At 39.9% G+C, this 16,981-nt stretch overlaps 1 protein-coding gene across 6 annotated transcripts in view; it reads left to right on the top strand.

Annotated features, from left to right (window-relative positions):
- Nucleotides 1-3,107: 3,107 nt before the first annotated feature.
- The window catches only part of LOC148027597 (uncharacterized), a 212,603-nt gene continuing 198,729 nt past the window's right edge, over nucleotides 3,108-16,981 (top strand). For 3 of the 6 annotated variants that reach the window (XR_015692610.1, XR_015692611.1, XM_087689305.1), the window contains exons 1-2: nucleotides 3,110-3,771; nucleotides 5,237-5,299. Coding sequence is in view for 4 of the 6 variants with exons in the window: in XM_087689305.1 (XP_087545431.1) it covers nucleotides 3,733-3,771; nucleotides 5,237-5,299 (102 nt within the window). In the remaining 2 variants the exon portion in view is untranslated. Of the gene's footprint in view, nucleotides 3,772-5,236; nucleotides 5,300-16,981 lie in introns of all 6 variants that reach the window. The other 3 variants (XM_087689309.1, XM_087689307.1, XM_087689308.1) reach the window with 3 other exon arrangements.

Consider the following 16,981-nt stretch of genomic DNA (forward strand, 5'->3'; position numbering starts at 1 on the left):
GAAAGAGATAAATTAGGGTGTTCAACCACTTAGAACTTTAAGAACATAAAATTTGTTTGCCTCACTATGGCAATATTTATGATATGTAGCCAATGGGTTGCACCCCAAGTGATGTGAGTGTGTGGATGTGTACATGGGTGTGTGAGTTCAAACCTTGGATACAACCTAGAGGCATCTTGCATCTTATAGATTTCAAGCCTTCTCAAGAAGAAGAAGAAGATATGTATTGTTGAAAAGTGTAGATCCTTGTAAATCATAATATAATTTTAAAAGGTATGTCAACCATTGCTTAGCTTTGAAGGGAAATATGAAACTCTCAATGCAATGAACAAAAACAAATAGTATTTTAGCAACATAAACGTGCAAAAGCAGTGCTTATACTAATGAAACTTCAAGGATGTCATTATTTGATGTATTTAGCAACATAGTAGCATCACATTGTTCTAATTCATATTGAAGTACAATGGTGGCATGAAGTGACAATGACAAGTATATCTAAGTGGGTCATTATGTTTGGAGTGTATCCAAATTTCATTCATTCCAACATCAAGTGACACCTCACATACAATTCATATTGAAGTATGTAACTTGTGAAATTTGTTTTGTTGATAAAAATGCTAGACAAGCCCACTAGCCAATATATTTTATGGTAAGGGGGCTAATTTAGTTGAAAATTTGTGTAATAAACTCAACATATACTTATTAGTCATGTGTATTGTTATATAAAATAACATGTACAAAATAAACGGTTTGTTATAGAAATAGCCCCAAATATGCTTGCTTTTTAAATTCCTCACATAAAGCACAAAAATCTAGCCCCTTAGAGTAAGTAAACTACTATCGATCTATAACCTTTTAATGAGCTCCATGACTTGAAATATGCCTACTTGATGCACAAATCCTCATGCCCTAGAACTTTATAGCACATTGTGAATCTCAACAAGTGAGTAGCAAAAGATATAGTTGGATGCCCTTAGGGGGGAAGCCCTATCCAATGGTGTCAATAAATATCCAATCTAAAGAGTTATACTACTAATGCATGTAAGGAGAACTATGGAAGAAGATGCATGAATCCTAGGTGGCTAGGAAAGCCTCCCCATCTCCTTTGCATGACCTTTGAATCACCCTAGATCCTATCCATGTATCTACAAGGATATGATTGTCTAATCTAGGAATGGACCTCTCATACAACCATTCAATTAGCTTGTAGAATGGTTCATGTCAACCTTTTTTCTTTTAATGTGAGGCATTGGTGTTTGTATTGGGACAAGGCCATTATTCGTCTAATGGTCGAACCATCTTGGAGGATGAAGATATGTAGAGCTCTCAAGATGCATGTGACTACTCTTCATATAGACTTGGTACTTTTTCTCATGGTTGGAAGTACGACTAAAGAGAATAAAATAATGACCACCATAGTTTTATTAAAAGGATGCTAGCAAAATAAAACAGAATTCATGTCATTCTTTCAACAAATCGTTCTTATCCATGAATCACGTGCTTTCTTTTCAAAGTCAAATAGCAATTTTCAACTACGTATATAATTGCAAGATGGATGTGAGGGACTTTTAAGAGGAGACTGTTTGATGGGACTCTGGGTTAAGTGCTTCATACAACCTTATCACACGCTTGATGTGCCTACGTATTATTTACTTGCAATCATTAAAATAAAATGAACAATGTGGTGTAAGTTGGAAACTTCTTCCTCAATGCAAATGTCCCCTTAAGTTGTGTGTGCTAGCATTAGGTTACTAAATACAATTCTTAACAAGACTTAGAGACTACAACTTGGCTTTACATTTGTGAAAAGTGCACCAATGTCACATCACAACACAACCATGAACGTGCATAAGAAAGAAGAAGAACAATTGCAAGGAAGGAGAAAGGATGTACTATCTTCTAACTAAACCCTTCACACTAGTGTACATCCAACTGGTGTAGCAGAGTAGTTGCCTCTTGAACATTTGATTACCAAAGTTCCCTATCAGGTGTAACTTGGATTGGGATAAAAATGAAGAGAAGCATGGATATTAAGGGCATACTTTCATTTTTGATAACTTAGATTCAATAGATGACCTCGAAACCTTGGAAATATTTATTTTAGGATCATTTTGTGTTGGCAAGGAAACTTGCACCCACACTACAATTGGCTATGGCAAGTGGGCATGATTAGGCACACAATGGTTCAAAGATGGAGAGGAAAATGAGCCAACTTTAAGGTAAGTGAAGTGTTAAACTTACAACCCAAGTGTGGCCATGATATGACAATGCTAGATTTGATTTTTGCTAGTGTCAACAAGTGTTTGCTTAGATAAGGTGACATATTTGGGGTACATGGGATTTAGAGACTAATGGGAGAAGTGGATGGTAAAGAGCACATTGATAGTATAAATGTGAGCAATCCCAGGACATTGCGCGTTGACTTTTGAGTTGTCAATTATCATAAGGATGTGGGTGAGGCAACAACCGAAAGCTCATTGCATATGAAGACATGGTATTGGCACTAGATCAAAATGTGTGCATATGGTTGGGTGAAGTTGGTGTAATTCCTCCACTTGCTCTCCCCTCTCATGCCACAAATATGTGAAAAAAACTTTTTGTTGAGCATCAAATTACACAAAGAATTTGTTACAAAATCAAAACTTGATAGAATGCATCAATCACCCTTATATAATTATATACTCATTGATGGAAGGCTCAATCTTCTAGGGGCATCTTACCCTAGACTCAAGTGAAGCACTTGGAAGTTGCAAGAGATCTTCGGGTGCATTTTCAAGTACGATGACATTAATGAATATGCTCATTTTAAGTTGATTTATTGTATTAAAGTAAGATACGAGTTATGAGAGTCCCTGCGTGGATTGGCTTCAAGAACCAAGGCCGCTTTGCACACGCCATTTTGGAAATACATGGATCAATTGACAAAAGAAAAATGGGGTGGGATTCAACTTACATACTGGCAAGGCTAGAAGTGGTCACAAGGCAGCTTCATAGGACCATGTGTTAGGTGGGTATAGGGAGGTGGGAACTCACACCATTTTGGCAAACATGTGACATGAAAAGAGAACATATGGGCAAACATGTGACATGAAAAGAGAACATATGGGAAGTGGTCACAGGGCAGCAGCCAGCAGCTTCAGAGGACCGTGTTTTCGGAATGAAAGATCGAAAAAAGTGTCTTCCCTCGCCTCTCTCTCCCTTTCCCACCCTCTCGCCTCCCCGGGGATCCTGGGTTGTCATAGGAGTTTGCAATTCAACCCACACTCATCTCTCCCCCCCCTTCCTCTCTCTCTCACAGAAGAGAGTGCTTTAACAGCCCATATATCCTCCTCTTTGGAGGTTTCACCCATTAAGACAGCCGTTTTTCATCAGTTGTCCTCCCTCTCGAACCTCGGATCGATCGTCATAGCCGGGTTCCTGATTTTCTGCCTCTCTTTAGGGTTCCCCTCTCTAATTCTTCAAGTCTTCAAGTGCCTAGCAGGGTTGTGGGCAATTCGTCTTGGTTACACAGGTTAAGCTGGAGGCCCTCGCAATTTAGCTTGTGGGTTGCGCACAACAGCTGGAACAGGGGATCTAAGGAGGCAATCGGGATCGGATAACAAGGCTTTTATTTTAAGGAAGAGTTTTTCGAAACAGGGGATTTAAGGAAGCAGTTGGAACATCAAATACAACGGTCAGAAGAGGCACTAAACCTGCTAACACAAGCGCTCCGGTCAACCCCCATTTGTGAAGATGTTTTGGCGCATGGCTGGCTTATCCACGACTTCCCCCGTAAGTCAGCTTCCAAATCCTCCATTGTCATTTTGAACTTGGAAATGCCTACATATACATCCCATTCCTCTGAATTTCCCCATCATGGAATCAGAACTTTGATTGGCCGACATGATTTCAAATTCTTAACTGGCTCATGCAATTGAGACCGAATGTACTGTGTGATCTATGCTTTTTCCTGCAGCTGTGACATCTCCGTCTTATATACACATTCTCATTTTGAAAGGCATGAAATTGTGAACCTTATCTGTTAGAGTGATCCTATCAGTTGATATTTAACTTCAGTGCATGTGCAATATCAATTGTTTGCTGCTGGATTGACAAGAGGATATGAGATACAGACACAATCTTGTAAAATTTGAACTGCAATATTTTGCATTGTCTTTTAGTCTTCTTGTCCAGCAGTTGGGAACGGGAAATGCTCGTAGTATTTGTGCTGCCACCTCGAATTAGTTGTAGAATATGTATGGAGGTTTTTCTTCGAATCTCTTTTTTATTCAATAGAGGCACAAGGGTCTTGTTCCTAATCTGATCTATCAAGCAAATAAATCAATTGATGAGATATTCATTCAAAGCAGCTGTTGAAAAATGCTCTCATTTTGATTATGATGAGGGCATTCAAGCAAACGTATGACACCTCATTTACTTCCCTAATTTGAACCAACTGTAGCTTTTGTCTGAGATTGGTAAACACTTGAGTACCTGATCTCATTGGACGACCTGTCACCCTTGTTTTCAAGAAACTTTAGCGGTTGATGGACTTGGCGTGCAGGCTTGGCACTGAAGCTATATTGTGTTATATCCATGAGTTTTTGTTGTTACTAGTATGTTGTTGTGATATTATGAAGGCAGTTTCTGTCCTTGCCTACCACAATGATCCTGCACTGTGAACTATGGCTGCAAGAATCAAGGGTCCAGGGGCACTTAGACCACTGGTCCTCGTATTTCAAGATAAAGTTTGGCAGTATGTCCAAAGATTGGAGTTTCCTACTTCACAAGCTTCATTACAGCCCCTGATCTGTTTATGTTCAGTTCTGATGTCCATTCTATGCGTTATAGTGCTGGTTCTTGAAGATTGTTTGCTTGGCTGGTGCTTTCTGAGCAATAGGGTTGTTGTCGAAGCATACAGCACAAATTTTGTGTGACGCTGCCATGTTCTTTGCTTTAGGTAGGTTTGCTCTTCTGAGTGGACCATGCTGCTGTCCCCAATGCTCAATCCTTCCATGCTTTCTTTTTGACTGTGGGTTGGCCAATAACTGCTGGTGCCCCGTGAATGGTTAACCACCACCGTCTTGTCCTTAAGCTTGGGTTATGGCATGAATTATTGCTTGTGTTCTAAAAACAGGAGTGCATGACTCTTTTTTGTTGGTTCAATGGTGTCAAGACTGTTTTACTGACAAGTTTCCAAGCTTTATTTACAGCATCCAGTTTTGGCGGATTTTTTTGTTCTGAAATTTGCTTGCAGTTGGTTCAGCAAATGGTTCAAGTGGAGGAATGTGGAAGCGGTTATTCATGGTCCAATTGGGGGGTAATTGTTATTGCACGTTGGATTGACTTTTTTTTTTCAAGAACAAAGGAGGGATCCTCAAGGCTTTTAGGTCATCTGTTTGAAATGTGTAGATTGATGAAAAGAATTTGGTAAATTTTAGGAAGCCTTTGCAAGGTTTGTGTTGAAGTAGGTTTTTGTTTGATCAAACATCATTCAAATCCGTAGGGCAATTCTATTTTACTGCATTGTAAAGTTCTTTTTTGTAATCTTGTATCATTTTAAACTATATGTTGATGGTCATTATTGAAGTTATCGAATTTGAGTACCTAGTAGAAAAGTTGGGTGGCAAGTGCTTGATCAGGATCTTAAAATTTTTATGAAAGTGAATGTTGTTTAGTAAAACCACACATACTTACTCCAAACAGAATGAAGGACACATTTGCTCATTTCAAGGAGCTCTATTTGACTTCTGATAGAGGAGTTTGGGGTGTCAGCCCTTATCAGTCACTGGTCTTGTGTCCTGTCCGTTGAGCCACTAGGGAGGATTGACCCCATGCCATCTGGGCAGCAGGTTACAGTAGGTATCAAGCTGGCTTCAGCAAACTATAGTAGCAGATCTGCTCTTGTTCCTGCATTTCCTAGATTTCCTATCCTTGTGTACGCAAGGTGACTGGGGATGATAGACCAGCACTAGGATGGCCTGACACAGTTCAATTAAAGCTCAATGCTTGACCTCAATTGGGGTCGAATTAGGTTGTCGAGGAGGTCATAATGATCGTCTTCTAGAAGGTTCCAATACAAAGATCATCCAGCAGCTCTCTCGGATAACTCTTCATTTTTTTTGTCACAGGTTGATTGTCACGTTTCTTGAATCTTGTGGTCTACCAATTTCTCTTTCCATCAAGTAGTCTTGACCATGTGGTTCCTTGAGGAAAGTCCTTTGCATAGTTGCATTTCAGCTATTATATGTTTCAATTTAGCGAATTGCGGAGGTTTACTGGTTTTTGCTTCCATTAGTGGGGATTGAGTCTCCCTGAACATCACATTTTTTGGGGAATTTGTGCTCATATTGGTAACTTTGCTGGCTGAAGATGGAGTCTAGAGAAATTTTCTTCGTCCAATGCTTGTGGGGGTGTCTTCTCAATTCACAAATAGTTGTCTTTGGGACTTTGGACCCTAGCTTTGGGGCTCTAACCTTCATTGTTACATCCTGTCTCTTCTCCCTCAAATGGTGTATCGTCCAATGTTCATCCTCTTCATTGCCCCTTATGCCTCTCCCCTTACTTCCAAATCACCTTCGCTTCTCTGGATTCTCGGATGTCCTCCTCCTTGTCCCTTACCACCTCTTTCACCGGTGTTCCTTGTTTCTCACCTATCTCCTTCAAAGTGTTCGGTGTAAAGTCCCTTCGTCTTTGTGTGTAAAGTTATATGGGTGTGAACACACCCTTATTGTACTCTAACATATAAATACATTCTTTATTCTTTGTGTACACCTATTTGGTACATTCTTTATTCTTTGTGCATCACAATCTGGTACACCTATCTCTGCGTTCACTCTCTCTTACTCTCAATGTTGCTACTCACGCTTCCGTCTTACACTTTCATTGCTCTTTCCCCCCTTCAAATTGGTATCAGAGCCATGGCTAAGGTGTGCGCGCTTCCCAAAGTCCATGTGGGTTAGCTCTAGCTCGTCTGCGCGAAGAAACATCAAGCACGTGTGTGTATTGGACAGACAAGCGACAGTTCCTAGGTCAACGTGAGTGCAGGCGATAGCTCTCTAGTTAGGCGACACAGAGGTGATAGCTCATGACAGGTCACGGTAGTTAGTCGATAGTTTGCTTGACATTTTTGTGTGACTTGGCATATTTATGTAGGCCTCGGTTCACACGTGGATGCATAGTTAAGTTTTTTCAGCAATTTCATGGCTGAAATTTGGGGTTTTTCCTAGATTTGATGCTGTTCATGCATAACAATGACATTTGACCTGGAAATTGCAAATTTTGTGCACATTGGCTTTGGAAAATTTGGGTTTTTCTTTGCTCAGCTGTGCCGAATTTATTGACATTGGTGTACATTTGGACTTAAGAATTTTGGGGCTTTTGCAAAATTTTGTGAAAACTTGCTAAATTTGCATGTTTTATGCTCTTGGGAACATGTATTAATGTAATTAGGGCAGATTGGTCAGCGAAAATTTGGGGTTTTTTGCGAAAATTTGTGGATTTGGCAAAATTGATATGTAAAATACACTTTGGGGACATTGTTGAAGCAATCTTGGTGTTGTAAGCAGTGTGATTTGAGTTTTTTTAATCTTCCACTTGTGAGATTTTGGAGAAATTGTAGAGAATTTTTGGTGTTCTCTGTGTATCAGAAGTTGATTTGGGCATATATGTATGTAGTATACATGTTAGGTAGCTCCCATTGAGTTGACGCATTGCTAAATATTCATGGTACAACAGTCTTAGAGATCATTTCTGGATTTGGGATTATTGTAGATGCATTTTTGGTGTTATTGCTGAAGTGAGAGTCACTTGGTAGTGATGCATGCATGCAATGTATGCTGAAATTTTAGTTATTTCGCTAAAAGTAATCCATTCTACTGCTGCACATGTATTTGGGCATTGTCAGTAATACATTGACACTAAATCTTGCTCTTTTTTGAAATTTTGGGCTGAAATTAGCTGAATATTCAGATTGTGTTTGCTGTCCTAAATTACAGCATTGGTTTTTGGTGCATTGCTGAAAAATGGCCACTAATGCTCGTGGTAGTAGTGACACTAAATCCCTCCTTGAAATTAAGAGGTTTGATGGCATTGGCTTTGATATGTGGAAGGACAGGATGTGAGGCATTTCGTTTCACAAGGATTGTGATGATACTATCTTGGAAACTAAGCTTGTAGCTATGGTAGATGAGGATTGGGCTAGACTCAACAAGAAGGCCATCGCATACATTAAAATGGTTGTATCTAATGATGTACTTACAAACTTTAAGTGTCTTAATACGGCTTATGCTATATGAAAAAAGTTAATGGATACTCATGAAAATACAAGTTTAGTGAATCAAGTGTATCTCATGTGCAAGCTTGTGAACATGGAGTTGGACAAGTCTAAGCTAGCATTTGAGTATTTGAGTGCTTTCATAAGGATTTTGAGTCAGTTGCAAGACTTTGGTTTGCAGTCCTTGAGTGATAAATTAAAGGCTATTTTCTTGTTGATGACTTTGCTTGATAGTTGGGAGGCTTTAGTTGTTTCACTTAGTAACAACACTGCTTTAACCATTGAAAGGTGTTAGGAGCTCTATCCTCAATGAGGAGATCAAAAGAAAGTCCAGTGAAGAAAGCAATGGTTCAACCTATCATCTTAGAGGTAGGTCAGAGAAGAGGGGTAATGCAACAAATAAAGGCAAAAGCAAGGGCAAACAACAGGATGTTACTTGCTATGAGTGTGGGCGTAAAGAGCATAAAAAGCCCGATTGTCAGTACTACAAGAAAGTGCAAGAAAGAAAGAAAGAAATAACAAGGAAAGAAAAAGAAGGATGACAACTCTCTCTTAAAAGACGTTGCAAAGGCAAATGTTGCATCTAGTGTGGTTATTGAAGAGCTCTTTGACATTGTAGAGATACTTGTTGTAGCCTCATGCAATGATGTAGATGCTATGGCAGTAGGAGGTGCTGTGCACATCACCAAAAAGGAGGTGATTGATGCCTTACTTTCAGATGATGGACCATTCCAATCATGGATAGTGGAAAGCAGTGTCTCTTTTCATGTTACTTCCTCTTTGGAGTCATTTTCTGAATACACTACAGGTTGCCTAGGCAAGACTTACTTGGGCAACAACAATGCATGTGAGATAGAGGGTGTAGGTACCATTCACTTGGTCCTTGAAAATGGCTAAGAGCTGATTTTACAGGATGTCGGATATGTACTTGGCATAAAGAAAAGTCTACTGTCAGTTGGGCAGCTTGATGCAAGAGAGTATTTTACTATGGTGGTGGACCTTGGAATGTTCACAAGGGCTCTATGCTGATTGTTAAAGGCAGCAAAAGGGGGACTTTGTATTATTTGCATTGTAAAGCATTACTTGGCAAGCTCTTGGCTATGGTTATTGGTTGAAGTTCATTCATAGATGGAACTTTGACACAAAAGACTTGGCCATATGAGCCAAAAAGGCCTTTAGGTTCTCTCCTCTTTAGGGAGATATGATGTAAAAGACTTTGGTCTCGAATTTTGTAATGATCACATATATATGGAAAACATGTGAATTTTTATTATTACTGTGGTGTCATTAAGAAGTCCAATGGTCTTGATTTAGTACACTCTGATGTGTGCGCTATGCTTGTTAATTCATATGGGGATGCACTGTACTTTGTTACTTTTATTGATGATTTCAGTAGAAAGTCGTGGGTGTATGTGTTAAAGAGAAAGAAGGAAGTGTTGGATGCTTTTAAAAGGTTTCATGCTTTTGTTGCCACATAGAAAGGGCTTAAGCTATAAGAACAGATAATGGAGGTGAGTATGTTTCTAATGTGTTCAAAAAGTTTTGTGAGATGCACGATATAAGGGGGAGTTGGTAGCCTCTTACAATCCTGCATCAAATGGCGTGGTTGAAAGATATAATTGCACACTTTGTGAGAGAGTCATATACATACTGTCTACAACTAATCTCTTGCGGCGGTTCTAGGTAGAGACTCTTAAAATTGTAGTTCATGTATGCAAGCGCTCTCCTAATTGTGCATTGGAAAATGGCATTCTTGAAGAGGTTTGGTTTGGCAAACTTGCTTCATATGGCCATTTGTGTGTCTTTGGTTGTGATGCCTTTGTGTATGTACCTATAGATCAAAGGACCAAACTGGACATGAAATCCATCAAGGGCATCTTTATGGGATAGGGAGATCAGGGAGAGATGGGTTATAGAGTTTGGCTTTCTTAGGGCAGGAAGATAGTACGTAGTCAAGACGTAGTATTTAATGAGGCAAAGTTACTGAAACTTGCTACACAGGATGACCTTGACAAAAAGAAGGTCAAATTTCAGAATGAACAGGCAGCCATTAGCTGAAGATTCTGTTTCTTTTGATATTGAAAATGAGCAGCAACCCATTGTGCTACAGCCGGAAGATAATGGACAGCAAATAGATGCACAGGATGGAATAGGACAGCAAGAAGAACATGTTGTAAACAGGTTACAGAAGCAAGGAAATGCTGAAAATCAACCACCTGGTGATGGTCTGCACATACCTGAGGATGTAGGCCCATTGCTTGACAATACAAATCATTGGGTAAGGTCTACCCGTGTCAGAAGACAGCCACAGAGGTTTGAGCCATCTTTGAAATTGCATTTTGTTGACCAATGAGGGTGAGCTTCAAACATTTAGAGAGGCACAATCATGTGAAAATAAGAGAGAGTGGGAGCTTGCTATGCAGGAAGAGATGAAGTCTCTGTATGCAAATAACACATAGGAGCTTGTGTCTTTGCCCTATGATAGGAAAGCTATCCCTAATAAATGGGTTTTCAAAGTGAAATGTATTGATGGGAAGCCCAAGTACAAGTCCTGATTGGTTGCTAAGGGCTATACATAGAAGGAAAGTATAGACTTCTAGGAGGTCTTTTCATGAGTGGTGAAGATGACTATGCTCCGTGTTTTGTTTGCTCTCACTGTATCCTTGGATTTAGAGTTGGATCAGATAGATGTGAAGGCTGCTTTTCTTCATGGTGACTTAGATGAAGATTTGTACATGAAACAACTAGAAGGTTTTGCTATTCTAGGGAAAGAGCATTTGATTTGTAAGCTGAAACGCAGCTTATATGGACAGAAACAAGCCCCTAGACAGTGGTACAAAGAAAATTGATGCCTTCATGCTCAACCATGGATTTAAACGTAGTCAGGTAGATCACTGCTTATACACTAAAAAGGTTGATGATGGAAGTCTTATTTTGTTGGTCTTATATGTGGATGCCATGCTGATTGCAAGAAAGCATAAGAGTACTTTGAATGCTCTTAAAAGGCAGCCGAGTCAGCCTTCTCAGTGAAAGATTTGGGTGCAACTGAACACATTTTGGGTATGTGCATTAAAAGAGATAGAGGATAGCACTTGTTGTTTCTCTCACAAGACAAGTACATTAGCAAAGTACTTGACAGGTTTAATATGGTTGATGCTAAGCCTCTTTGTGTGCCTTTACCGTCACATACAAAGCTTAGCAAAGTTGATTGCCCAAAGGATGTTGCAGTTGCTAGAGTTATAAAGGGCATATCTTATGCATCAGCTTGTGAATCTTTATAACTCGCCTTGACATTGCTTATGCAATGGGATTTGTTAGTAGATTCATGTCCTAGCAAGCCACATTGGGAAGCAATGAAATGCATCTTTAGATACTTAAAAGATACACAAGAGAAGTGTATATGCTATGGAAAGGGTACACTAGAGTTGCAGGGATTCTGTGATTCAAACATGGCAAGAGATCTTGACACTAGAAAATCTACTAGTGGGTATGTCTTTACTTTGGTTGGTGGGGCTATGTATTGGTGTTTAGGGTTGCAGAAAATTGTGGCACTTAGTACTACAGATGCTGAATATATTTGAGCCACAAAAGGTTCTAAGGAAGCTATTTGGCTTGGTTGTGTGGCCAAGGATTTTGGTCTTTCTTCACGTACTCTAGTGCTTGGCTGTGATAGCTAGAGTGTAGTATGTCTGGCTAAGAATGCCATGTTCCATGCATGTACCAAACACATAGATGTTCGGTACCACTTCATTCGACAGTCTTGGATGATGGTCTTGTCATATTGACTAAGATCAAAACCCAAGATAACCCTGTAGATGTTCTCACTAAGAGTCTTGCAAAGGCTCAGCATGAGCATTGCATTCGATTAGTGGGAGTTGGCTAGCTTAAGGTACCACTTCGGGCCTTTTGAGTGGGAGGTTTTTGGGTATAAAGTCCCTTTAATCTCCGTGTGTATAAACTCATATAGGTGTGAACACACCCTTATTGTACCCTAACATATAAATACATTTTTTATTCTTTGTGTACCATCACAAATTGGTACACTCATCTTGACATTCACTCTCTTTCATTCTCAACACTGCTGCTTGCGCTTTTGTCTCGCACTTCCATTGCTCTCTCTCCCCTTCACAAAGGGGGATTGTGATTTTGGAGATGGGGAGTCACCCCTGGCTTTATGGACTCCTTCACAAGATCATACCCTTACTAGTATATGGTGATTCTAAAAGTTTATGCAAGATTGAAACTTTGTTTTGCAATTGATTACACAAGTGGTTAATACATAAAATAGATGATGAATGGAAAATTGAGCACTTTGCCACTTTGAGCTAAATTGCTTGAGAGAGAAGAGAGGAGCCAACATCGATTAGCCTTAAAAGTGTTGGTGGCCCTTGGGGTATTTCCTTTCACATTAATTTTAGAGTTTGATTACAATTGTGAAAGGCTGAAGCTCTAAAATTGGGAAGACCCCAAGAACTCGGAATCTATCAAGTTTCTTCCATTGAAAATTTTCCTTGGGAGACTAGATCGAGGGCTGGAAATCTGTCCAAGTTCCTTCAATTGAAGTTCCATCTAGTTTCAACAAATCGATCCTCAATCCCACACATAGTTGCTCGAAAGGAAAACACACATTGAAATGTGCTTTGAGATCACCCTTTTTTTTGGAGGATTTTGAAACAAAAAGTTTTATTGTTTTTGGGAGAGGGAGAGCCCTTAAACTTCAAATACCCATGGATGTCCAACTGATCAAAAACTAATCTCAAGCTAATGCAAATGTATAGTTGCAGAGTCGTGGTAACAACCATACTCGTGCATATATCTCACATTGATTAGTACACTGAATAGTGACCTCATGGTAGACATACTGTGCTGACAGTACCTTGGATGCATGCTAAATACATTTGAGATCCACTACATATGAGAGCTGTCCATAATTGGAGAAGTTGAAGTGCTCTCTTTCCCTTGAGCATTAGACCCTGCTTTGGACCCGTGCTCTGCTGAACTTGATTGAGCTTGTACCAAAGTTGGCTCTAATTGAAAGGCATCTAGGTAAAGATGCAACAACTAATGATGGTCTGCCAGGTCATTCTCTTCCATTCACTTAGCATTCATTAGTGAAAAAATTTCAAACTTCACCAAACATCTTTTGGAAACTTTATCCTAACCTTTCTTTTATTATGTGTCAGATTTTGCTTGGGTACCTCAAACTCTGACTCAATTTCAGCAGGAACATCCTTTGGCACATCACCATGAAAAGGCCTCAACAAATTGACATGAAAGGCATTGTGTATCCGCCAATGGGGAGGTAATTTCACTCGATATGCAACATCGTTAATCCTCTCTAACACTTGAAAGGGCCCATAGTATCTCATATTCAACTTTGGGTACAATTTCTCTCTACCTTTCATCTTTTGTAGCCTTGCCTTTTCAAAACACAACAATATAGAATCGCCCTCTATGAAGTGTAAAGCACGTTTATGGTAAGTAGCTGCCTTGTTTTGCTTTTCCTGAGACCTCTCAAGTGCATACTTTGCATAGGCTGCATCCAAGCTTTCCTCATAGCAATTAGCCTCAAAGATTTTATCCTTAGTGTGCAAGATAGGTGGTATCTTCTTGCTACCCTCGACAATCTCAAATGGATTTTGACTAGTGAAATTCTGCGTTGTATTATTGTATGCAAACTCCGCAAATACTACTCCCATTGCGTCTTATGGTCGGATACATAGCACCTCAAAAGATCTAACATTGTGGAATTTGCTTCTTTAGACTAACAATCTGTCTGCAAATGGAAGGATGATGAGAATTTCAGCATGGTATCCATATTCTCAAACAAGGCCCAAGTGGAGCAATAAAGAACTCTTCGCTATCCACATATCCCTGAATATGCAAACGAAGCTTTCCAATGAGTGGTGCGATAGGCTCTGCACGGCCCTTGCATGCCATACCAACTTCTCCCATGGGTGGAACCATGAAACTAGCCTTCCTTCTTGGAGAGGGTGGCAAAATCTGATCAAGCACTTAATTATAGCAATTAACAAATAAATATAAGCCGAAATGCACACTTTACCATAACATTCTTGGACATTGGACACCTTGTTGGCCCCAAAATTGGTGTCCCTTGCAGTATTTTTTAAACTTGTATTGCAATTGGATGGAGTACAACTAAAATTTCTTAATCTCCTTTGCTGATCCAATTGCTATCACAAATGATCAGCAAGCCTTTTGGGCAATTAGTCCCTTAATCTTCACTTAGGACTTGTGCAAATTGGATCCTTGATTGGCCAAATGCTTCCCCAAATCAAATGGGATGGGTTGGCATCTAAAATCCTTGGCAATTCCTTGAATTCCAGCTGCTGATTTCAATGTACGATGCCTCTAACTGCTGGCATGGGTCCCAAGGTGACTGATAAACCCTAATTTCTGCAGTGAATTAGGGTTTACTGTAGAAAGTTCCCTACTGCCCACCAAATCTGGTTGAGAAACTCCTCAAATGGCTGAGATAACCAAATAATGGAGGGAGAAGGTGAGAGAATGTTGAGGAGAGAGAAAATTCAGAGTTTCCACGTGGGAAAACCCCTAAATCTACCTATTGCCTACCTTGATCAGCATTAAATGTTGTCGCTTGCTCAGAAATGCTATCGCCAGCCTAAGGTGGGTCTCAATGTGTTGTCGCCTAATCCGTGATGGCTCTTGTCTGTTGTCACCTCCAACAAATGGTTGTCTTCTACCTTAGAAATTGATCAACACCACCTTACACACACACACACACACACACACACACACAACTTAGAACTGAATGGACCTCTACAACTTCCAAACAGCCTTCTCCCCAATTGCATGGGCATTTTTGCCAAGTGGCAGCCTTCTAATCCCATATTCTAGCAAATTTCAGCTATTTAATTAATTTTGAAAACTAATTTCAATCCTTGACACCCTACCCAAAATTAGATGTGCCCATCCACAATTTAATTGGGTAGGCCATTTGCAACCCCAAGTGGTTCCCAGCCTTAATTGACCCTTGGACATGCATAAATTAATTAATTAGTGCCTAGTCCCTAGTGTCACCATTGACACTTATTGGCCAATTAATTGTCCTAGGGCTAGATTGACACCAACTGATAGCCAAAACCCAGCTACATAACTTGTCACAAGTTTTCCCTTTGACACCCACTACATCCTTGGGGTCCTTGGCTTTTTACCATGAGATGATTGCCATAGGTGTGTCACATATGCCTTACATTATTGCACATTTGATTATTAAATTAATCAAATGTTACTAGCAAGAGCAATGCATCTCAAAAATTTCACTTCCTTGCGTGACACCCTTCACCTTGTGTTCAACCAGCCATTGCATACAGTAGAGGACCCATATGTATTCCATTTTTCTCCTCTTGCCATGAGCTCATCGTGAATGCATTCAACCTCCTCTTTCAACTCCTTTGTGCACAACTCGTTGTTAAGATGGAGGCTTATATATAGGACCAGCCTTCCCATTTGCCTTCACCATGTCTAAGAAGTAGGAACTTCTCATTTTCGAATGAGGGATGTCCTCAGCATAGAAGAAATGATGGAAGGTAACGATAGCTTTCTTGTGTGCTTGCAAGTCCCATGTGCTTTGCAAGTCTCCCTTCTATCTTGAAACTTTCCATTTCTTGTTTGACAGTCCACTAGGTTGCACACTTGCTTGTGTGCCCAATGATGCAGAACCTGTGGCACCTTGGCTATCTACACCTAAATCATCAACTTGGGCATCCAGATAAACATCTCGGCTATGGGCCTTTCCACTTGTGTGCAACCTCAGACAAACTGAAATGTGTCTTGATGTGATTTGAACCTCCATCCTAGTAATGACCACAATGATTGCATATACATGTGAATTTCCCTCTTTCGTTTTAATTTGATGAAATACTGCTGCTCCAAATCCGGCATACGACCCATCTCCAAATAAAGCATCTTTTGTTGTTACTTCACATGATGATGGAGAATTAAATTGTGACATTTGAATCTTGATCTACAAAGAAATCCTGATTTCAAAGGGCTGGAATTTTACTTCAAAGGGCTAAAATAAAATTTTAAGGTGCTGACATTAAATTTCAGATATTAATTTCGCTATTCACAGTGAAAATTATGAGCGAAGGCCTGATTTCAGTTGAAATAAGGCACACCATGAGAAGCCATGGTGAAAGTACACTGTAGCAGTGTGGAGAGTAATGGAGAAAATTGAGAAGAATAGAGAGTGCAAATGAAGAGGGATTATTTGGAGCATCAAGTGTCCAAGAGGAAAGACATGACAATTTGTTGGCTGCTAAAATGACAGATTGGCTTGAGAACAATTTGCATTTAATGTAGAGGCAAGGTTTTTTAAAAGAAAAAATAATGGTTTTGCTTTGTATTTTTTTGGGGGGTTTTAGTTTTTTTAAATGGGTGGGTGAGGAAAAACGAGGGTGGGGTTGCTATAATTGGGTAGCTATATTAATGAGCTGCCTGTTAAGGTCAAAAATTAATTATAATCTCCCCACTCCCCTCCCCTAACCGGCCCGGGCTGCTTGGCGCAGCCCTTGCATGGCTCTTTTTAATCGTGTAAAATAAATAAAAAAATATGATTGGTTTAGGAGCTAGACCCCTAGCCCACACCATCATGTATGGATGTGTTGGCCTATGGGACAAGAGTCCAAGAGTGGTGATCACACAACAATGTGCACAATAGGGGGCTTGAGTCCTATAAATAGG

The sequence above is a fragment of the Lygodium microphyllum genome, chromosome 12 (assembly GCF_053477565.2).
Source record: "Lygodium microphyllum isolate KBCC chromosome 12, Lygodium_microphyllum_v1.1.10, whole genome shotgun sequence".
In the NCBI taxonomy this organism is placed as follows: domain Eukaryota; kingdom Viridiplantae; phylum Streptophyta; class Polypodiopsida; order Schizaeales; family Lygodiaceae; genus Lygodium; species Lygodium microphyllum.